This window comes from Pipistrellus kuhlii, unplaced genomic scaffold (assembly GCF_014108245.1).
Source record: "Pipistrellus kuhlii isolate mPipKuh1 unplaced genomic scaffold, mPipKuh1.p scaffold_m20_p_18, whole genome shotgun sequence".
Taxonomy (NCBI): Eukaryota; Metazoa; Chordata; class Mammalia; order Chiroptera; family Vespertilionidae; genus Pipistrellus; species Pipistrellus kuhlii.
Genome location: NW_023425493.1, coordinates 24,953,387 through 24,976,745, shown reverse-complemented (window position 1 = coordinate 24,976,745; position 23,359 = coordinate 24,953,387). Strand labels below are relative to the sequence as shown.

The 23,359-nt window shown below is 39.0% G+C and overlaps 1 protein-coding gene across 15 annotated transcripts in view; it reads right to left on the bottom strand.

The window, feature by feature from the left end:
• ASH1L (ASH1 like histone lysine methyltransferase) overlaps window positions 1-23,359 on the bottom strand; it is a 100,498-nt gene that overhangs the window by 54,215 nt on the left and 22,924 nt on the right. For 7 of the 15 annotated variants that reach the window (XR_004988783.2, XM_036442758.2, XM_036442756.2 and 4 more), the window contains 4 exons: window positions 17,628-22,185; window positions 6,160-6,270; window positions 4,227-4,328; window positions 27-768 (listed from right to left, as the gene is read on the bottom strand). Coding sequence is in view for 14 of the 15 variants with exons in the window: in XM_036442758.2 (XP_036298651.1) it covers window positions 27-768; window positions 4,227-4,328; window positions 6,160-6,270; window positions 17,628-22,185 (5,513 nt within the window). In the remaining variant the exon portion in view is untranslated. Of the gene's footprint in view, window positions 1-26; window positions 769-4,226; window positions 4,329-6,159; window positions 6,356-17,627; window positions 22,186-23,359 lie in introns of those variants that run through there. The other 8 variants (XM_036442761.2, XM_036442762.2, XM_036442768.2 and 5 more) reach the window with 6 other exon arrangements.

Genomic DNA, 23,359 nt, shown 5'->3' with positions numbered 1-23,359 from the left:
AAAAATGTTATTAAGCAAGGAATTACCATTTAGTATTCTCTTGTTCTTCTTGTTCTAGGAATGGCCTCTGCTTTTTCTTGGCCTGTTCTTCCAAAAGCCAGCTTTTCCTTTTCAATCCCTTCTTATGTTCTGAATTCAGGTTTATACTCTGAACAACAGCTTCAATGACATCTGTAACCGTATCAGGACCAAGGTGTAGTGCTGTTCCTTCCTCATCTTCATTCAATTCTGGGCTGACAAACTGGGTAGCCTGGAATGCTTGCATTGATACCACAGCCTGGAGAGGACATTTCCGAGGTCGACCTGGTCTGCGTTTTACAAAGTTATTTCCTGTCCTGGCTTGTCTTTGAAGTTTTTTGGCTTTTAAAATTTTATTGACATGGTCCAGGTTTTTCTTGGTGGCCAAGATTTTATCATAATTGCACATTTTCCGAGCTTGGCGCTGCATAGCTTCCACTATACTTCTCTTAATATGATGTGGGGAACAGCTGCTTGGCAACTTTTCAGAAAGGAGTGAGATGCTATTACTGCAAGAGTCACTGGGGACTGCAGGCACTAGAAGGCCATCTGGTTTTCCCATGGTTCGCTCCTTGCTGTGGCTATGGCCCGGACTACAGGAAGGTGGCACACAGGCAGATGCAACCTCAGCATCAATATTTTTCTCCAGGGGCTCTTGGTCCTCATGTTGTACCATCCGCTGCAACAGACTATCCACAGAGTCATCCCCAGAAGAAACCAATCTTGGACTTCGAGAGGGAATTCCGTTCACTAAATAAGATGACAAATCACACAGATAAAAACTGAACACAGCTAGTAATTTAAATAACTTTTTACATAGAACAAAAGGTAGGAAATACTGCTCTATTTTTCACAGCAAGATTAAACACCATAATGCCATATGCATTTGTCTTTAACAGGCAAGTTGACAGCATACTTTCATGAATAGGGTACATTTCAGTAACCATAATAAATTCAAAATTGACCCATATTTCCTTAATAATATGTGGATTACAAAAACAACAATTCTTATTCTCTGAGATGAAAAGCAGACAAAAATGAGTTAATTTCTTCAAAACTGAAGATCTAATTAAAGGACTTGTCAGTTAAAGCAATCTTGGAACTTGGATAAAGACCTAAACTTTAAATATTGACAATATTGCTAGTTTAATGTCTTTTCTGACAATGTCTTAAGTGCAAAGGAATAGAAGTAAAACTCTCTTCTTAAGTGAAGCTTTAAAATGATAATTTAAAAAATCTGTACAGGTCTGGCTAGGAAGCTCAGCTGGTGAGTATCATCCTGATATACCAAGTTGTGATTCAGATTCCAGGGCAGGACACATACAAAAATCAAACAATGGCCCTGGCTGGTTTGGCTCAGTAAATAGAGCATCAGTCTGGGTGCTGAGGGGTCCCAGGTTTGATTCTGGTTGGGGACATGTGCCCAGTTGCGGGCTTGACTGGGGGGGGGGAGGGGAGGGAAGGAGCGGCGCACGTGCAGGAGGTGGCCGATGGGTAACGATAGCTAACTCTCTCTCATGATTTATGTTTCTCTCTCGCTCTCCTTCTCCCTTCCTCTCTGAAATCAATAAAAATACATGGGGGGGGAAATCAACCAATGAATGCATAATAAGTGGAACAACAAATTCGTATTTTTCTCTCTCTTTCTTACTACTCCCTCCCTCTCTTTTACTCTCTCAAAACAAACAAACAAACAAACAAACAAACAAAGAAAAAAATCCCGATCCAGATGGTCCTGGGTTCAGTTCCCCGTCAGGGCACATGCCTGGGCTGCAGCTCAATCCCCAGCAGGGAGTGCAGGAGACAGCCAATCAATGGTTCTCATCACTTATGTTACTACCTCTCTCTCCCTCTCCTTTCCTCTCTCTGAAATTAAAAGAAAGAGCAAGAAAGAAAAGAAACAATCCCATTTGCAACTGCATTAAAAAAATATTTTATATAAATTTAACAAAGGAGATAAAAGTCCTATACATTGAAGAAGAATCTGAAGAAGATACAAATACATGGAAAATAAAAGTACAAATTCATGGATAGGGAAGAATTAACATCATTAAAATTTCCATACTACCCAAAGATTCTAGATTCAATTCAATCCCTACTAAAATACCAAAGCATTTTTCACAGAACTATAATACTTAAAAAATTTATATGAAACTATAAAAGACCAGACTTGCCAAAGCAATCTTGAGAAAGAAAAAAGTTCTTTCTATAATTATAAGGCTATATTAATTAAAACAGCATTGACTAGCATAACTGTAGACAAATAGGCCGATGAAACAGAATAGAGAGTCCAGACTATATAGTGAATTAATCTATGACAAAAGAGGCAAGACTATACAATGGGTAAAGATAGTCTCATCAATAAATGGTGTTGGAAAACTGGACAGATACATGTAAAAAAAATGAAGAAACCAGACCAGTTTCATACACCATATATAAGAATAAAATTAAAAGAGATTAAACACATAAATATAAGACCTAAATCCATAAAACTCCTAAAAGAATATTCTCTCATCATTGATGTTTTTATCTCTCTCTCTCTTCCTCTTTGAAATCAATAAAAAAATATATAAATATTACTAATTATAAATCCATAAACTATTAATTTTGATGTTAGAAATAAATATTAATTTTCTTCTTACAAACTTATAAATTGTGTTGTATATCTCAGAGATTCATGAATGTTATATTTTTAAATATATGTTTCTCTTGATATCAGATAGAGGAAGGGAAAGGAAGAAGCAGATGGAAACATCAATGATGAGATGCTGGCGTGGCTGTGGTTGAGTGGCAACCTATAAACCTGGAGGTCACGGTTCGATTCCTGGGGAGAGCACATGTCCGGGTTGTGGACCTAATCCCCCGTGTGAGACATGCAGGAGACAGCTGATCAATGATTCCCTCTCATCATTGATGTTTCTCTCTCTCCCCCTCTCCCTTCCTCCCTGAAAATAAATAATAAATACACACACACACACACACACACACACTAAAAAAAAAGGAGCATCACTCTGAAAACACAGGACACTACTGTATCAGTGTAGTAGTGCTTGTGTTCAATTAGCATTATTATTTTACTTAATAACAGCCCCAAATCACAGGAGTAGTGATGCTGGCAGTTGGGCTATGTCAAAAAGAAGCCATAAAGTGCTTCCTTTAAATGAAAGGGTGAAAGTTAAGTTCATAATAGGGAAAGAAAAAAAAAAATCATATGCTGAGGTTGTAAAAATTTACAGTAAAAATTAATTTTCTATCTAAGAAATTGTAAAGAAGGAAAAAGAAATTCAGGTCAGTTTTGCTGTCACATCTCAAACTGTGAAAATTATGGCCATGAGAGTTATAATTACTTAGTTAAAATGGAAAAGGTATTAAATTTGTGGTGGAAGACATGAACAACATGATTTAGTATTATCTGTGATTTTAGGCATCCACTGGGGTTCTTGGAACAGTTTCTCCATAGATAAGGAAGGGCTACTATTTGTCTAGCTAGATACAAAGGAGTAAAAGAGGAAGACTATTATACTGTTTCAATGTACATTGTTACTGACTCCAGAGCAACTTTTTAAAATACAATATTATATGTCACCTAGAGGCCCGAGGCACGAAGATTTGTGCAAGAATGGGCCTTCCTTTTTCTTTTAAATGTATTTTATTGACTTTTTACAGAGAGGAAGAGAGAGGGATAGAGAGTTAGAAACATCCATGAAAGAGAATCATCAATCAGCTGCCTCTTGCACACCCCCTATTGGGGGTTTGTCCCCAACTAAGGTACATGCCCTTGACCGGAATCAAACCTGGGACCTTTCAGTCCGCAGGCCGAAGCTCTATCCACTGAGCCAAACCGGTTTCGGCAGAATGGGCCTTCTTTACCCCGGCTGCTGGCACCACCTTCGCTCTGACCTGGAGCCACCCTTCCACCTTCCCATGCTGCCCAGAGGCCCGGAGTGGCTGCAGTGGTGCAGAATGCCTCTGGCCACTAGGCACCTGTGTATGCAAATTAACCCATCTTTGTTGATTTAATTTGCATCCTCACTTCTAATTGGCTGTTGGGTGCCACAAAGGTACAATCAATTTGCATCATATCTTTTCATTAGTGTAGATATAACTTATAGTTTTTATTATAAATACACAATATTATATTTTAAGTCTATTCACAAGTAACAGATGATAAATTATCTTTCAAGTCTGGTTAAAGAAATAGCACTTGCCTGTTGAAGAAGTACTTTCAGATGAAGACCTCTTCCGGGTAGGGCTACAGTTCATACTCTCTGATGGTCGTTGGGAAGACTTGTCTGAGGTTGTTTGGGAACCTGAAGAGACAGGAAAATATAGAAATCATAGGAAAATTCAAGTAAATCATACTGTGTTAGTTAGCACTGTAACAGTTTAGTTGTTGCCACTGTCATTCCCTGTAATATGATTTTTGAGCTGACAATAATAGGACAATAAGCAGAGGACAAACCACACTAGATGCTGCCAAAAGAATTTCACAGGTTTCATATACACAATTTCTTCTGTTAGATTAACAGATGGAAAACTAATTTTAGTGGAAGAATGAACAGAATAATTCAGTTTTTATGTATTACTACTTTGAAACATATAATTGAGATGTTTATTAATAAAAACCACTAATATCCTAATCAAATCTGTTCCTGATTATTAATTCAAATTCACCATATAAACTGACAAACAAAACTTACAATGCAAACTGATTATTTCATTTATTAGAATCAGAGATGAAAATTAAAGAATTAGACCTAAAATCCACATATTCATCTAGAGGTAATTTTCATATTCTATGTTTTCCCGCTGCAGCTTATTCTAAAAGTAACTAATTTATTCATGAAAGAGAATAAACCCCTTTAAAGCTGTACATAAAAGCTCATGAAGATACACTCAATTTCCCTTCAAAACATCTCATAGTTTTACCAAAACACCAGGTCAATGCAGCATAATTTAACACATCTCTTACCCACTCAAGAGATAAGTCATTCAGGAAAGGTTATTTTCCTGAATAAAATATACTTGTTTCTCATTGGATTCCTTATAACCTAAAAAGCTAGCTGTTGAGAATACATAAGGAATGTCAATTTCATGTTTTGACAAAAAACTAGTAGCGCTCTGAAATGTTCCCTTTTAACTTGAAAAGATTACAAATAAAAAGCCTTACGTATAACTGAAGGCACAAAAGGTACAAGAAATCAAATAATTAAAGATAAGATTTTTAAGATCTGCCTCTAGAGTTAACTCCTTAAAGAAGGACAAACTCCTTAATGAAGAAGAAGGACAAACTGAAGAACTGAATGCAGCTATTTCTAGTATATCCATTTCTCTAAGAGAAAAAGTAAACCATGAGCTTTGTTTATATTACACATCTTCAGTCTCATTACAGTAAATACTCTTTTAGCAGACTCTTTTAGCATTGCTCAGGTAAGGTATAAGACTATGCATTGCCATTCAAGATTAACAAGTTAGATTTCTGGAAAATTGATGTTGTGATAGTATAGCCTACTTCTGAAACACAGTGATGACTAAAGTAAGATCTAATCAAGAAGCAAGACTTTTTATTATTGAATCTTAAAAATAGATACAAAAGAATTTAAAAAAAAACCCTAGACTATGGTTCAGATAAGATTTCCATCAAATAGCTAAATACAATAAAATACCTAAGAAGTAAAAGCCTAGGCATCAGCGAAGACATAACTATAAGTATTCATAATTAATACTGGACAGGTATTTCCTACTCAGAGAGACAGCCAGGCAGAAGACAACAGTGGCCAAGAAGTTTGAGACATCACTGAACACTATATTTTCTTAGATTAAGTGCTAAGGAAAGATGAGTAGGAGAGCATTTCTATCAAGTCTTTCCTCTCAGTCACAAACTAACACTTATTGAATATAGTTTACATGCTTGGTACTTTGCCAGACATTGTAGAGGTTGTGGAATAGATATAAAAACAGCATAACAGTCTGTCCTCAAGGAGCTTATTTTGGGTCACGTACATCAGCATATAATACATTTCAGGTGGCATTTGTGCCATCCATTCTTGAGCTCCATCTTCAGTTTTTAGGCTATTTGGTAATGTTTCCCAAATTCCTTGATCATCTTCAAGAAATTCTTGATGAAGGCTTCAACTATACCTTTGATCATCAGGATATCCTGAGAATCACCCTGCCTGGCCTCACCCACCTCAGGGTAAAAGAGGGTACAGGCACTTTCTTCAAAGCTCCTTCTTTTGGTGGCATCTGGAGCTGCAGAGGAGGCAGTGGGAGGTGGAATGGGGGTCAGATCCCCGGAGATCGTTATTGGCAGCATTGTACAGCAATTCCTGAGAAACTGAAACAATTGAGAAAGAGATGGCTTAGCTTACTTAGCTTCTGAGCCATTTTTCATTTCCTGAAAGTAATGGAGGCCAGCAGCCTATTCTTAGGATTTAATAGGAGATTAGAATAAAATTTCATTCAGGAAGGTTCTCAATTTTCATTTTTAAAAGTCTGTCTGAATTCCCTGTTCAACAGAGCAGAACTGTTCTTGACAGTATTCCATATTTGAGGGGAATAAAGTTGTATCTCTGAGAAACCAATCTCCAGGGCTTGGTAATCATCAGATCTAGACTCTTATTTCATTTAAAAACATTGCTTAGCAGTAAGAGAATGAGGATACCCGAAAACAATATTAACTAATGATGTAACCAAGTTTAAGACTGGAAAACGATGATATAAACTTATGTGCAAGAGCTAGCAACCTAAAAAAGACATCCAAAAGCAAGTTCAAACTGGCCTAATCATATGAAATCTGCAAACATTATCTCCAAAACTGCCAGAAGTATACTGTTTTACAAGTGCCACTATCCAGTTGGGTGGCTGGTGAACAGCAAGGTAATACCTAGAGAACAAGCATGTCTATTTCAAAAGAGACCTACATATCTTTTTCAAAACCTGAAACAGAATGCAATGCAGGGCTGAGTGTAGTATAGTGTTAAGTACATGGACTATGAAGTAAGGCATGGTGAGCTTGACTTTTGGCTCTGCTATAAATTAAACTATAAAATGTAAGCAAATATTAATATATATACTTGAACGTTGGGTTATTAAAGCACTCTCACATTATGCCCAATTAGAAACTGGAACTAATTTAAAATATTAAGCACTTCTCTTAAATATAAAGAAGTACTAGTAAAACAAGTACCTCTAATTAAGAAGTACTAATAATATAGGTACCTCCAAGGCTGGTAGGTAACAGCAAGATTGGAAAAAGCTCCTATGAAGTGAATCTTCTAATTCACTGATTCTTCACCATAGCTCCTCCAGGGTTGGGATTATGCCCTAGATAACACCAGTAAAGCCATTTGTGAGAAATAATGAGTCACAACCTGAAGGTGTCTGGCTCTATTCAGCTCTGTACCAGGGGAGAAGGTAGTTTTCTGTTTTTCTTATTTGGCTCTTTGGTTCTTCTAAATCATAGTTCATTTTTCAGGGGAGTTCCTGCTTTGTTGCTATCTCCATAACATGACAAAGGTTTGTTCATGTCTCATACGTGGTCACTTTAGATCAGCCTGGGGGAATATGTGAAGACTCTCCAATACTCACAGGACAAGAAGTTTAAGAAGTTTCAGTTCAAGAAAATCAGACCCTTCCTCATAATACACACAAAGAACACATATAATTTTAATTTTAGATACCAGAGAGTTCCCATCATTTCTAATTTCAATATAGTGTAAAGCCAAATAATTAAGTACTTTATAAGTAAACGAAGAATATAAATGGGAACTCCTCAATTCAAAAAATTATTAGGTAGAAACACTACTGTCTCATCACTCAAACAACAGCTTTAGAAATAGGTTTAGAAATATATACCCATAAATGAAGGAAGCAGAAAATATAGATTATGCACTAAATAAAATTGAACTTCAACATAAATGTAAGCTGATTACTACAATAAAGTAATTTTTTCAGTTAGAAAAATAGAGATCTCATGAAAAAAAAAAAGCAGACTAGTAAGGAGGGAAATTGAACAAAGAGAATATTATCAATTGGGATAATAAAAAGAGAATTAAGAATTAAAAACAAATTTGGAAATGTGAGTGAGCCCTGGAAGCTATTTTGATAGTAGGATTTTTGGATTTTATTTGGCCACTATTTGATGAGCTTTTCAAGATTAAGACAGGTTCTATGTCAAATTAGACAAAAAGGGGAAAGATGGTACTTTATAGCAAAACCATAAGATGAAATCATGGATAAGAATGCCAGAAAGTTGAAAACAAAAACAAAAAAACATAACTGGATTTTAAAGGGATAAGCATCTGGAAATCTTCACATTATACACAACAATGAGTGGAAACCAAGATGTTCTGAAGTTTATCTGCCAGAAGACATTTTGATTGATGTTCACATAGGAGGCACTGAAATGTAAGATAAAAAAGGAATACTACATTTATAGATGCCTGGGTGTAAAGATAGAGTCAAATGGGCAAAGATATCCACGTAAATAGAGAAAATTTCCACTGATAACAGTATCTGTGGGGATGGGGGGAAGGCATCACAAAGAAAACACTGGAATAAAAAGATTCAAACTAATCATTGAAGAATCCTAGACAACGAAATGAAGAATTTGCAAATGTAAATTAGCAAAAATAACAACAGCAAGTGAATGAAACCAACAACAGTTGGATAAAACATGTATTTCTTTAGTCTAAATCCATTATTAAATCTTCCATAACTTAATATAGCATAAATTTTGGTCATGCACTGTTGGGAGTTCAACACTAAAGACCCAAGTAACTATGCAATGCTTTGAATGAGCAACAGGTTCTTTGATGTTTCTAATGCTAGGAAGAAATATCTTTGGATAAAACAGAGTAAGAATGCTAGATTTGGAAGGATATTAAGCAATAATCAGTTCAAAGAAAAAATGATTGTAAAATAACATTTAAAACAAATGTCTAACATTTAAATCATTATTTTTCACCAAGACAAAAATAGTTGCAAAATTTTAAGAAATTCCTTTTCCTTTATCATCTATAAGTCAAGGCTATTAGCAATGTTTGTTAGACACTGACAGAATCAAAACTGGTTATAATAAAAATGGATACCATAGTAAAAGAATATGAACACAAAATACCAAACTATTTGAAAATGTCTGATCAAGGTTTTTTGTTTCAAGATCCAAATCCTTTGCTTTGTTTCACAGTTCATAGTAGCCCTGGAAGCTTCTTTTAAATAAGGTGACTACTGAGAGAGAGAGAAGAACTGGTTCCACAATAAAAACAGCTGATTCCAATTTTGGGAAATACATTTACTGAAAGCAAAAATTTTACCTGACTCACCAATTAAAAGTAATAGAAGAGAAAATGATTCAGAGCCTATGCTGATGATTTTTAAGCTAAAAAGTCTGTTTGCTCTTATTTTCTTTTTCTTTTCTGTTTTTGCTTTTGTTTTTCTCCTTCTAATTGGGCTTTCCTCATAAGGCCCAAATCAGTTCACTGAAATGAAATTCTTCTGGAAATTCCCCAAACTGCACTAACCACTATAATCAATTTTCTGATTTCATCTCCACATGTTCTTACTTCACTTATGGGTGTATCTTATACATCATGCTAGAGAAATTGTTATAAACCAGAAAATTCTGATCAATGCTTACATTTTTCAGTTAAAAAGAAAACAAAAATTTATATACTTTGCTTCAACCATTATGCTTTTACAGTATTTGTACTTTTTCTGAACAAAAAAAATTTACCACTAATTTATTCTTGGAGGACAAAATAGTTATCAACACCTACAATAATTTCCCTCTGTTTTTTCCTATAATTTGTAATCTGTCAAAGCAAAAGTACATGATAGTGCTCGTCCCATTTTTGAAATCAGGTTACAGGTTCTGACATATGCAGCCAGCCATGAGTTGAAAATGTTAAAAATCAGGAATGAAATCAGCCACTATAGTCACAAATTCTTTCTCACCGGGCCTATTTCATGTCTACCTAACACAGTAGGGTTTGCTTTAGTGGGGCTCCAGTGCCTGCAGAGTGCATCCTGTGTGTCATCTGTGGATCTATTTGGATGGGGCTCTGGTGTTGTGTGAAGCTGGCCACCAGGTGTGTTGATCCTGGACCTCTTGAGAGTTCTGGTACAGTTCTAGGCCTGTGTCTGACGTAGGGCCTCCTGGTAGGAGCTACAAAGTGATCTGTGTTTGGTAGTTGACTCTGCTAGGCATGCAGGAATATTGAAGAGACTGGGTGCAACTACTGCCAGAGGTCACTTAGCAAAAGGTGCAGTGTAGGGCACCAGCTGCAGACTGTTTGGGGTTTGCAAATCTTTGAGTTTTTAAGAAAGTCCATAGTGTGAGCAATGGCTGGGTGCTTGTGAGAAATAGTGGCTGAAAGCCCTAGCCAGTGGATAGAGCATTGGCCTATGGATGAAGCATTCCAGGTTTTATTCTGGTCAGAGGCACAAACCTCGTTTGCAGGCTCCTCCCCTGCCTAGGCCAATCAATGTGTTTCTCTCACATTAATATTTCTCTCTGTCTTTCCCTCTCTCTTCCACTCTCTCTAAAAATCAATGGAAAAATATCCTTGGGTGAGGATTAAAAAAAAAAAAAGTTGCTGAAAAAGGTTCAGGTTGGGGCAAGACTCAGGGAATCACCAGGGTGGGAGGAGTTGTGTTGACCAAGTGGATGAACTCAGATAGAGCATCCGCCTGCACCTGCTGGCTGTGTGGGAGAGGTCAACAAAGAAACAATGGTGCCAGCCAGGACTTCTTTCTGGGAGAAAGCTGCCCTCTAGCCCTTAACCTGAAGCCAGACAATTCAGTTCCTCCCTGCACGTCTCTGGAGCTTTGCAAGCCAGCAGGTGCAGGTGGGTGCCATATCTGAGTCACCTAGTCTTCAGATGGTTCTATAATTTAGTTGCAAATTTGATGTAGCCACGGAAAGAGGCAAGCATAGTGTTTACTTCTCCATCTTGACTGAAAGTCCCTGATAGTCCACTCTTTAAGAAAAGCTAAAATTTTTAAAATATTTTACTGATTTTTTTACAGAGAGGAAGAGAGAGGGATAGAGAGCTAGAAACATTGATGAGAGAGAATCATCGATCAATTGTCTCTTGCACACCCCCTGCTGGAGATGTGCCCGCAACCCAGGTACATGCCCTTGACCTGAATTGAACCTGGGACCTTTCAGTCTGCAGGCCGATGCTCTATCCACTGAGCCAAACCGGTTTCGGCAATTTGTTTTAAAATAATTTTAAATTTACAGAAAATTTGCAAAGACAGTACAGGGTAAGAATTCTCTTCCTTTACCCAGTTCCCCCTAATTTTAACATCTTATATAATTTTAGCACATTTGTCAAAACTATGAAATTAATATTGAGATAACTTTTGGACTTATTTCTTTTTCTTTCTTTTTTTAAAATATATTTTATTGATTTTGTACAGAGAAGAAGGGAGAGAGATAGAGAGTTAGAAACATCGATGAGAGAGTCATCGACCAGCTGCCTCTTGCACACCCCCCACTGGGGATTTGCCCGCAACCTAGGTACATGCCCTTGACCGGAATCGAACCCAGGACCTTTCAGTCCCCAAGCCGACGCTCTATCCATTGAGCCAAACCGGTCTTGGCTGGACTTATTTCTTTATTCCTGTTACAGGGCCCAATTTATAATACCACACCGTATTTAGTTGTAATGTCTCCTTAATCTCCTGTAATCTGTAACAATTCCTCAATATTTCTTTTTTTTTTTTTTTTACAGGTCCTTCCTTGATACTTTTAAGCAGGGGTCCTCAAACTTTTTAAAGTGGGGGCCAGATCACGGTCCCTCAGAGAGCTGGAGGGCCGGACTATATGAACTACTAATTCCTACTGTAACACCTCGGCTGCGCTCACTGCCCAAAAAACCTGGCGGGCCGGATCAGACTCCTCTGCGGGCCGCATGTGGCCTACGGGCCGTAGTTTGAAGACGCCTGCTTTTAAGGGGTACTGGTCAGGTATCTATACTAATAAAAGGGTAATATGCCAAATAGACTGGGGGACCTTCCAGACAAAGCCATGGTGGCAGGGCTGAGGCAGAGGTGGTTAGGGATGATCAGAACAGGAGGGGAGGCAGTTGGGGGTTTTCAGGCTGGAAAGGGGGGGAGGCAGTTGGGCACAAGCAGGCCAGCAGGCAGAGTGTTAGAGGCAATCAGGCAGGTGAGCAGTTAGGAGCCAGCGGTCCCAGATTGCGAGAGCGATGTTCCACAGGGATCAGGCCTAAACTGGCAGTCGGACATCCCCTGAGGGGTCCCAGATTGAAGAGGGCACAAGCTGCGCTGAGGGACACCCCTCCTCCCAGACGCCCAGTGTATGAATTTCGTGTACCGGGGCACTAGTTTTGTATAATATCCTTTTTGTTTTTAATGTTTTATTATTAGACTGGTGTATGGGTTTTTGGAAAGAATTTCCAATCATATTATATCAAAGGATACATATTGCCATGATGATTTATTATTGATGAAGTTAACCTTGTATCTGGCTAAGGTGCTGTGTTCTAGGCTTCACTATAAAGTTATTATTTTTTTCCTTTCCATACTCTGTTCTTTGGAACTAGTTCACTAAATTCAGTCCATAATCAAAAGGAAGAAAATTAAGTTCTACCTCCTTGAAGGGAATAGTTAAATATATTATAAGAAAGATTTGTCAAATTCCTCCATTTATTTATTTAATTATTTATTGATATTGGCATGAACTCATGGATATTTACATTATTCTTTAGGTTATAATCCAATACTCTTATTTATTTTCTTGCTTAAATTGTTCCAGCTTTGGCTCTTGAGATCTGTTCTAGAATAACAATGTCGCAAAGATAATTGACAATTTTGGAATACATGATATAGTAAGTAGCCTTTTGGACATTTTAAGAGGATACCAAGTAATGTGTAATGACTATATCATCAAGTCATGTATGGAAAAAATATCAACCAAGGTCAATTAAAATTAGCACAACGTTTAGTTATGTTTTTTAAGAAAAACGATGTGACACTGCATTAATCACAAATTGAGAAAATGCAATCATTTCCCTGACACTACAAGAGTAAATAATAAACCAGACAAAATTGCTACAAAATTTAAAGCTGTAAGAATTTTAATTGTCTGCAATTCCTCATTTCCCTTTCAGTCCTTAACCATCAGAAATCTAACATTTGACACTATGGAAATGGCTGTTAAGATCACAAAAGGTAATCTGCAAAAGCAAACTATCTACTCTTAGTCCTTATCTAACGAATGTCTGTAGCACCTGGCACTCTGAACTACAAGCTTTCCTAGGAAACCAGTGACTCATCCTCCCCTAAATATCATTATTCCTAATGGCTTCAACAATCACATCTAAAACTTGTAGTTTCAGGTTTCTCTTTTGAGCAACAGATCCTTTAACTCACTAAATAGCATAAACCCACATCCTTTTTCTATGTCCAACCTTCTCCTTTTGCATACTTCCTCTTTTTCACTTCACATCACCAACCAACAGCCCAAGAAGGGTATCTTGAAGACATTCTAAAATCTTTTCCCCTTTCCTTAACTTTTGTACATTTACTTCTGAATATGTCTTCACTATCACTAAGTTAAAGCCCCTATTTGGGTGGGAAATTTTCCAGACTGGTCCACCTGATCTTTCTCTAATTAATCTATCATACCATGATCAATATAAATTCAGACAAATAATTTTTCTACTTTAAAACTATAAATTCCCTCCTCTAATTGGGACTCCGGGCCCGGGCTATTTCTGGCGCTGCCGCGGCTCCAAGAAGGCATCCGCATTTGCTACTGGCGGCGGCGGCGGAGCCAGGCCGGTCCTCAGCGCCCAGCACCGTCGCTCCCAGCAGCCCGGAGCGCGCACACAGGCCGGCGGCCGAGCTCGCGCATCAGCCATCGCTCCGCCTGCTCCATAGAGAAGGAAGATGAGCGAGTCTAGTTCCAAGTCCAGCCAGCTCCTGGCCTCCAAGCAGGAGAAGGACGGCACTGAGAAGCGAGGGCGGGGCCGGCCGAGGAAGCAACCTCCGAAGGAGCCCAGCGAAGTGCCAACACCTAAGAGACCTCGGGGCAGACCAAAAGGGAGCAAGAACAAGGGCGCTGCCAAGACCCGGAAAACCACCACGACTCCAGGGAGGAAGCCAAGGGGCAGACCCAAGATACTGGAGAAGGAGGAAGAAGAGGGCATCTCGCAGGAGTCCTCCGAGGAAGAGCAGTGACCGTGCCCCCTGCTTCCTCCCCGTGGAGCCGCTTCCTTCTGGGACTGGACAGCTCCGCTCCCCCTGCCCCTGCCCCTCCCCGCCGCCACCCACCAGCCCGCCTGCACCGCCACACTACACAGCACACAAGCCGGGCCCTGGTGGCCCGAGTGGGGAACAGTTTTCCTTGGTCTCGATTCCAAGCATACTCTCCCCCCACAATGCATTCCCCCCGGCATCCTGACAAAGCTGACATCCCACTTAGCTGCACCCATGCCTGCTGCGTCCCTGCTCCCTGGGTGGTGGGGGCATTGCTGACTGGGCTCCCGGTTTAGGGGGTCCCTTCCCCACTCTTACCTCTGGCTTCCCATCAGGGGGCCTGGGAGGACTCCCCTGGCCTTAAAGGGGCCTGAGCCCCGTCTCACTCTGACATGCCCACTCCACTGTCCTGGCAGCAGCACCTGTGGCCATGGATAGGGTTGTTTGGCCCCAAGATGACTCAACGAACCTGTGTCTGTCACCAGGTGTGGCTCACACCCACTTACCTGCCTTCCTAGGCGCTTAGCCCTGCGCTAGGTTGAACAGCGCCCCCCTGGGGCACAGGAGGGAAGGCAGGAGGGGTGTGAGCCTGACCCCATCTGCTTCCACTCTGCCTCCAGTTTCCTCCCCCTCATGGGGCCCTAGCAAGGAGCGAGCCTTGCCCACTCCCACCCCTGCTCCTCCCCACCCCCCAAGGTTCTGGTTCCATCTTTCCTCTGTTCACAAACTACCTCTGGACAGTTGTGTTGTTTTTTTGTTCCATGTTTCATTCTTAGACATCTTGTCATTGCTGCTGCTACCAGCGCCAAATGTTCACCCTCACTGCCTCCTGTTCTGCCCACACTCCCTCCAAGATGCTCTTGGGAAGGAGCCAGGGGGAAAGCAGACTGCCCCAGCCCCAGCCCCAGGGAAGGGGGGCTCTGCCCCTAGGACGCTGCAGCAGAGTGAGCAGGGGGCCGGTGTTGACAGCGGAGTGTAGGGCCACCTTCTCCCCCGTTATGCCGGGAGGGGGTAGCCATTTGTCCCAGCCTGGGCCCCTCCCTCTGGTTTCCTATTTGCAGTTACTTGAATAAAAATATATCCTTTTCTGGAAAAAAAATAAAAATAAAACTATAAATTCCCATTGACTATAGGGAAAATGCCAAACTATTTGGTATCTTATATAAACAAGAGGCTTTACCTGTCTTTCCAGCCTCATCTCCTGGGTCCCAGATGAGACTATTTTCAGTTATATAAACACAGTATCAGACCCAGAAAAGCTTATTTATAAGATACAGTCTTCATCCTCTTTGCATCCTGAATTAAAAATTTTTCCTAATTCCTTTTAAGTAAGTCTCGCTCTTCTGTGTTCCCCAAAACATGTTGTGAATATCTGAATTTTAGCAGCTATTAATAATTATTTGTGTACATGTCTGTTCTCTGCTAAACTATAAATTTCTTGAGAGTGGAAATTATATCTTATTCATTTGTATATTCTTTGACCTGGAAAACAACAGACAGAATATCTGCTGAAGGGACAGCTACTATCAAAATAGTTAAGATTTTTTTTTAAAAATCAAATACAAAAAGCTTTGTCTAAACAAAGTAAATTCTTACTTTCAAAGTGATTTGATTAAAAGTTACCTCATGACTTTAGAACTTCTATTTTCCTTAACTAAAAATATTTTTTTCTCAACTGGTTTTAAGTGGGTATGTAAGCTAATTCTCATGTGTACCTAAAATAAAATTCCTATTAGAAAACAAGCTCCATTTGTATCCACTTATCAACAGTAATTGTGAAGAGGAAAGATTCCAACATACAATCCAATTAACAGAAGAATATAAACTTGTGATATAATAATACCGGAGTGGGCTACTGTAGGTTTGTATGGAAAATGATATAATTAGTAATACAAAAATAAAGTTTGTTTCAGTTACTCCCAAGTATAAACCTACTTTCTATCCACCCTTGTATATCTGTTCTCTGTCTCCGATTCCTGGAATTCTCTGAGTATAGGAGTGTGCATTATGCCAAAGAGTTAACTTAAGATGGACCCAGGGAGAAACTCAGAATGGGGCACTTTCTCCTGAAACATACACAACAATTTTATTTACTACATCAGAGGTTTTATGAATGTCCCAAAGTTATTTACAAAACCTCAGAATTGAGATTTTTTATAAAAACAACAACTCCTGACTTAAGAGATATCTTCTATATCAATAATTTTCAACCTGTGTGCTCAAGAGGTACACTGATGTGCCACATGGATTTTTAAAACATGCAATACCTAATTATTTAGTCAGGGCACTGACCTCTTTTACCCAAAACAATAGCTGTTCAAAGTGAATGAATCAAAATTATGCCTATTTTTTTTGTCAGGTTGGCAAAAACACTTGTTATGTATGCCAAGAGAGGTTGAAAATTACTGTCCCATTTGAATGGGTAATTCTTCCTCTTTCTTAATTTATATATTTTCATTTCTTAAAAGATACTTTCTAGACATTACAAATGCATTACTTAATTTGTTTCATGTTATTTTATATCCAATTGAAGCAGCTTTTATAGATACTTAAATGCACTCTACAAGTGAAGTCTCTCTGAATATTCAGTTAAATTTTATAGGTTGATAATTTGAATGCTTAGATTTTTTATTATGAGACATACAGAATTAATAAAATACTCTCCTTAGAATAAGAAGTGTTTGTAACTATTGGATTAGTGTATACAAAAAAATCCTGAATAGTGACCAACAGATAGCTATGAGCCATTTCTCACTAAAGAAACTGTAATACGTAAGATAAGTAATTATTCTTGGTTTCCAAAAGATAACTGTTACTTCTTGTTTTCATCGTATCTCTTCTCAAAATTAAAAATTAATGCAAAGAGCAGCCTTATCTTACTTCTCACATCTATTGAAAATGAGGATTTCACCCTGGCGAGTATAGCTAAATTAGTTTAACATCATCCCATGTACTGAAGGTTTACCAGTTCATTTCCTAGTCAAGCCACATGCTCAAGTTGTGGGTTCGATTCCTAGTTGGGGTGCATACAGATGGCAACTGACTTATGTTTCTCTCTTTCTCTCTAAATCAATAAAAATAAATTTTAAAAAAGAAAAAGAAACTTTTAAATAAAAACCAGTAGATCTATTAGAAGTTCATGTACATGGTCCTCGCTGATATTCCTCAGTTGGTGGGGCATTGTACTGTGCACCAAAAGGTTGCCAGTTCAATTCCCAATCAGGGTGCATGCGTGGGTTGCAGGCTCAATTACTGGTGGAAGGCATGCAGGAGGCAGCCAATCTGCATTTCTCTCTCTCCCCTTTTCTCCCTCTAAAAATCAACAAGTAATCTATTTCACTAACACAAGTTAACAAGCAACAAAATGACCCTCTTACCTGTCAAATTCTGTACTGTCCTTTCGCTGGAAGGCAGTGGCTCCTTTCTGTGAGGCCGAGTTAGTGAAGTGTCCTGTGCAGAAAACAGTCCAAGGTTATCAGTTAATTTCTTCCGGCCACTGGAGTTAGGGTTTGAAACTCTGCAGCTGCCTATTGCACTTGTGAAAAGGTTTGTATGTTCATCACTGCTGGCTGGATCAGAGTTGGGAGTGAATCCTCCAAGGGATAAAGTTGGAGAACTTTCCGAACAGTCAATCTGTAAAGGTGTCTGCAATCCCAAGGCCAATGGACTAGATTCTGAAGGCTCTCGGTGGATCCACTGTTCTTCTCTATTTATTAAACCTTTTGAAGGAGAAAGATGAGGGCAGGATATATGACACCGGTGCTTTTCCTTATGTTTATATCGTTCTCCAACAGTATCTTTTCCAAATCGATAGCGTTTCAAAGTCTCCAGGACAGATCTGGAAGAGCCAGTGTCCATGGAAACTTGGGGTTGCTCAGAAGAACGGTGTTCTCTATGTTTATGGCGGTGCCTGTGTTTGTGCTCGACCATCCAACCATAGGCCATCTCAGGAGGGACACTAGGGTAGGTACTCATGGAAAGGAGGGGAGTCCTGCTGGTTGTAAGAAAGGCCTCCTGTCGAAGTAGCTTATGCTTTTTCTTGTGGTATTTGGTGGGATTGAGAAGTAAATGGCCAGTATGCATATAGGAAGGAGGTGGAAGTGGAGTAGTGAAAGAAGGAGATGGAGGAGGTGGATAAAGAGTGGGGGGATACCTTCCATAGTAGCCTAATCCTATGGGAGCAGCTGTAAGGGGTGAGGGAGAGTAAGGCATGCCATAAGAGGGATAGAATCCAGTACTAGAAAGAGGAAAACTAAGGCTGTGCATAAAAGGCATTTCAGCCATTGCCTCTCTCATCTTAGGAGGTCTCCCTCTCTTCTTTTTTAAGTCAGGTTTTCGAATGTAGTGCAAAGGATCTAAGGGGAAAGAAGGGTGTGTATAGAAACTATTAAAGTTGATTCGAAAAATAGTTGGCAGGAGGTCTCGGGGGATAAAATGATGACTTCGATGGGTGATTCGAATTTCACTAAGACGACTTATTAATTCCTCCAGCTCTGCAATAAAGTCTGGATCCTGTCTGTTTCGGAGTTGGGGATATTTCTTTTTCCGTTTTCGTTTCTGCCTTTTCAACTTGTCATAGCTGAGGTAATCATGATTCCTGCGCTTACATTTATGTTTATGTTTTTCTTTAAGACTGCTTAGAACTGTAGAGGTTTCAGGGGGGATCAGAGAAACATGCTCAAAGGAATGCCTTCTCTTTTTTTGCCCACAAAATTTCTCTGCCCTGTCTGATGTGCTGTTATTATCTGTTCCAATTCCACTATCACTGGGAATGGTCTCATCACTATGAGACTCACTAATGGGAGAAGGAGTAGCTTCTTTCAGAGATGTGAGTTCACTCAAATGTGAAGGAGAATTGGGCAACAAAGTAGGAGGAGATAATCGCCTCCTCCCTTTTGAGGCCTTCTTCATTGCAAGAGTCTGAATCATACTGCCCTGTCTGGAGTGTAAATGCAAATATGGCACTGGACTGGGTTCAACAAAGCCTGCATCACTACTTACAGGGCTCTGACCTCCACTAGCCCCAGAAGACTGAGAACAAATAGGTGATGGAAGAATCTCAGAACTACTAGCAGATGAAGGCAGTAAAGGGGGAAGGATCTGTCCTAATGCTGATCCTGCTTGCTGAGCTGTTTGCTCAAGAACAGCAAGTCTAGCAGGGCTACCAGAAAGAATGCCATTTAAGACAGTTTTTGGTTTTCGACCCCTCCTCTTTCCTATGTAAATGGTTCCTTTCTTGCTGACATTTATCTGTTGGCCCAATTTAGAGCCAAATGTAGCAGCAAGACTTGACACTGTATTATGGAGTTTGGATTGCACTTTCCCTTTATTACTTGGTTCTACAGAGCTTGAAAGAATCTGATTCAACAGTTTCTTTCTCTTTAAAGTCTTCATTTTATTTATTTTGCGGATAATTGTTTTCATCAATTGTCCATTGTTTCTCTTGATTTTTTTACCTGGTTCCATCTCAAGGTCATTCATACTACAGACAGTTGGCCTATGACTGTCATCTAGGTCATCCGGATCAGGAAGTTGATCCTCGCTCTCAAAGAAATCACTACTACTTCTATGGTTGTCACTTTCAGATTCTAGCTTGCTTGGACTTTCGGTGGCAACAAATGGAGCCACTGATAGTACAGGTGGCTTCATCTTGACTGGTGACCTCATTTGCCTCTTAGGTCTGCCTCTCCTTTTCGGGAAAGGAGATACAGACAGACTTTGTTTGAAGGAAGGAATTTCAATTTCTGGTTGCAAAATTGGAGGTTCTTGTTCTTCCTTAGAATGTAAAGAAAAAACTTTAGAGGCAGGGATTTTTAAAGTCCTCTTAGGTGGACCGTCCAGTTGAGGCATCTCTTTAGATTTAGGTCTTCCTCTTTTGGGCTTATAAATATCAGACAAAAGGTCACTAGAGACACACATACTGGAAGATAGCTTGTGAGTAGCAAAAGACTTATGAGATGGCTTTTCACTGTCAGTTAAGAGAGCAAGAGACGAAGTTGTAGATTTGCTCAACTTTGGCAATCGGCGTTTAAGGAAATCATGATCTACAAATGAAGATGGCCCAATGTTTTTCATAAACTTGGCTGGCTCAGAATTATTATTCGATAGTGAGCTACATGAAACATTTTTAAAAAGCTCTGATCTTTCTAATTCTAGCCCTTTTGGAGACCGGCATGTGCTTCTTGCCACCACTTTAGTCCACCGAGCTTTTCTTCCTTTCCTTTTTTTTAATGGTTTGGACTGCAAACTAGTGCTTAGGCTCTCAGCAACTTGGCAGTGTTTGTCAGAGGCAGTTACTGCACCAAGTTTTAGAAAAGGGTTGTTACTAAATAAACTAGTGAAGTTAACAACTGAAGGAGTAATTGTATGAATACTGGATTCAGAAGTTAAACTTGGCTTTTTTCCTAGAGAAGAGCTTATTCTTGGAATATCTAGATGTGTAGTTTTTGAATCATTTAGCTCTTTATCAATCCCTTTACATTCAATATTCATGCTATGACCCACAGACCTGTGACCAATGTTCAAGTGGGCACTTTCAGAAGTAAATTGGTTCTTTCCACCAGATTCAGAAATTTCTTCCATTAGTTCTGTGGTAGGACTTAAAAGTAAAGAATTAGGAGCCAAGTGTAGTGAAGTTTCAGGGGGACTTCTGGTTAAAGGATTAACAGATACAGTAGGTGATGGGGAGGGGAGAGTGCTTTCTCCTACTGCACTAAAAGGGGATTTAGCTGTAGATGCATCAGAAGCGCCTCCCATTTGAAAGTCCGGAGAAGTGCAATATACGGGAGTTTGCTTTTCATGCTTTGAGGTTTCATATGACCCCCTTTCACTGGATGAGAAACTATCTTGCTGAATGCAGGTTCCTTCATTAAACATTTCTTTCTCCAAATTAATGATTTCTTTTCGAACTGAGAACTTTTCCAATATGCTTTCTTTACTCTGTCGAATAACATTCTTCTCAAAAGTTTTGCTGTTGGCACTGTCTTTCAGGGATTCAGAAAGTTCCTGACTTTCATGACTCTTGATGTTTGTACAAGAAGCCTTAAATGACTCCTGAGTGGAGAGCAGAGCTTCAGCTTTAAGATTTAAGGCATCTTTACTGACCAGTCCTACTACAGGACAACTCACTAGTTTCTTTCCAATGTCCTTATTAACTAATCCCATTGTTGAATTTGCTACGATCTTCTTTGCACAGTCCTTGGCCACTAGGCTAACAGTAGAACCCAATTTCTTTCCCAGGTCTTTATTAACCAGTCCAACTACAGTGCCAAATCCTAACTTCTTCCCAGATTCCTTATTCACTAAACCTGGAACAATACCAATTCCTAGCTTCTTTCCTGAATCCTTGCTCAGCAGTCCTACTGTAGTGATAGTTCCTGGCTTTTTGCCTAAGTCTTTATTAATGAATACCGCTGTAGTGCCAGTTCCTAGTTTTTTCACAGAGTCCTTATTGATCAATCCTACTGTTGCATTAAACACTTGCTTTTTCCCAGGATCTTTAGTTACCAATCCAACTGCTGTGCTGATTGCTGGTTTTTTTATTAAGTCCTTATGTATTATTCCAGCTACAGAACCAACACCTGCTTTCCTGATCAAATCCTTGCTAACCAATCCTGAAATAGTAGTAGCAGTTCCTAACTTCTTCGGTTTTGTCTTGGAAGACTTGGAGGGGGGACAAGTTGCAATAAGGTGTGCCAACTTTTCTGTTACGCTCGTTCCTCCATTAAGTAATGTTTTGTTCTTTAAATCAGGATCCCGGCTACCAACAACAGTAGATGATGTTGCATTAATGTAATCTGTCATTTCTGAGTGTATTGGAGAAAGCTTCTTGGACAATGAATTGTTTTCTCCCTGTGAATGAAGATGGATACTTTCTTCAGAATGGCATTGAATGGCTGAAACATCACCTGATTTCTTGTACAACTTTGAAAGGTCCTAAAATATGAACAAGAAAAAGGTTTTAGAGAGGATAAACTTTATACCACTTCAATTCAGTATTTAGTCCAACAAACTGTGATCACATGTCAGATATAAGATAGGCACTTAATCCTTTAAAAAAAAAAAAATCTAACGAAACTAGAACAAATAATCCTGAAGTTTATAAGGAATCATAACAGAGAGCAGCCAAAAGCACTCTTGAGAAAAAGAACAAAGTTGAAGATATCATGCTCCCTGATTTCACACTAATATTACAAAGCTACAATAATAATAATATTAATAATAATAATAATAATAATAATAAAAAGTATGGTACTTGCACAAAAACAGACACATAGATCAGTGAAACAGTATAGAGCCCAGAAACAAATGCACACGTTTATGGTCAATTAATCTACATCAAAGGAGGCAAGGATATACAATGGAGAAATGACAGTCTTATCAGATGCATGTACAGATACATGGAAAAAAATGAACAGGTGATACCTTAACCTTATGTTTCATAGTTGGAAAGACTAATTTTTCCTTTCTGTATTACATAGAAATTCCTTGGTTATTTTATTTATAACATTATTGAGATACAATTCCCATACCATAAAATCACCCTTTTATAGCACAGATTCAATAGTTTTTAATATCTTCACAGAGCTGTGCAACTGTTATTAGTGTAAGTGGAGTTCATTTTGTGAATTAATTTAAAAATATTTTCTAGCTCAATAAACTGATGGTATTCAAGAATACTATAAATTTTATTTTATGTTAATTACTTTTTAATTCTTATCTGGGGATATGTTATATTGATTTTTAGAGAGAGAGGCAAGGATAGAGAGGGAGAAACATCAATGTAAGAGAGAAATATCCATCAGTTGCTTCCTGTTCTTGCCCAAATCAGGGATTGAATGAGCCACCTAGGTATGTGCCCTGACTGGGAGTCAAACCCACAGCTTTTCTGGTGTACGGTATGACACTCCATTCAACTGAGCCACTGGGCCAGGGCCTGATTTTATTTACTTTATAATATTAAATTCGTGCTCCATAAGGAATTCATTTTTTCAGGAAATAGGTATCAAGTACCTACAATTTAAATGCAAAGAATAACAGTAGTAAAAAAAAATCCTTTCACCGTGGAGGTTTCATTCTAATGCATGAGAGGGGTAGAGGCAATAAAAGG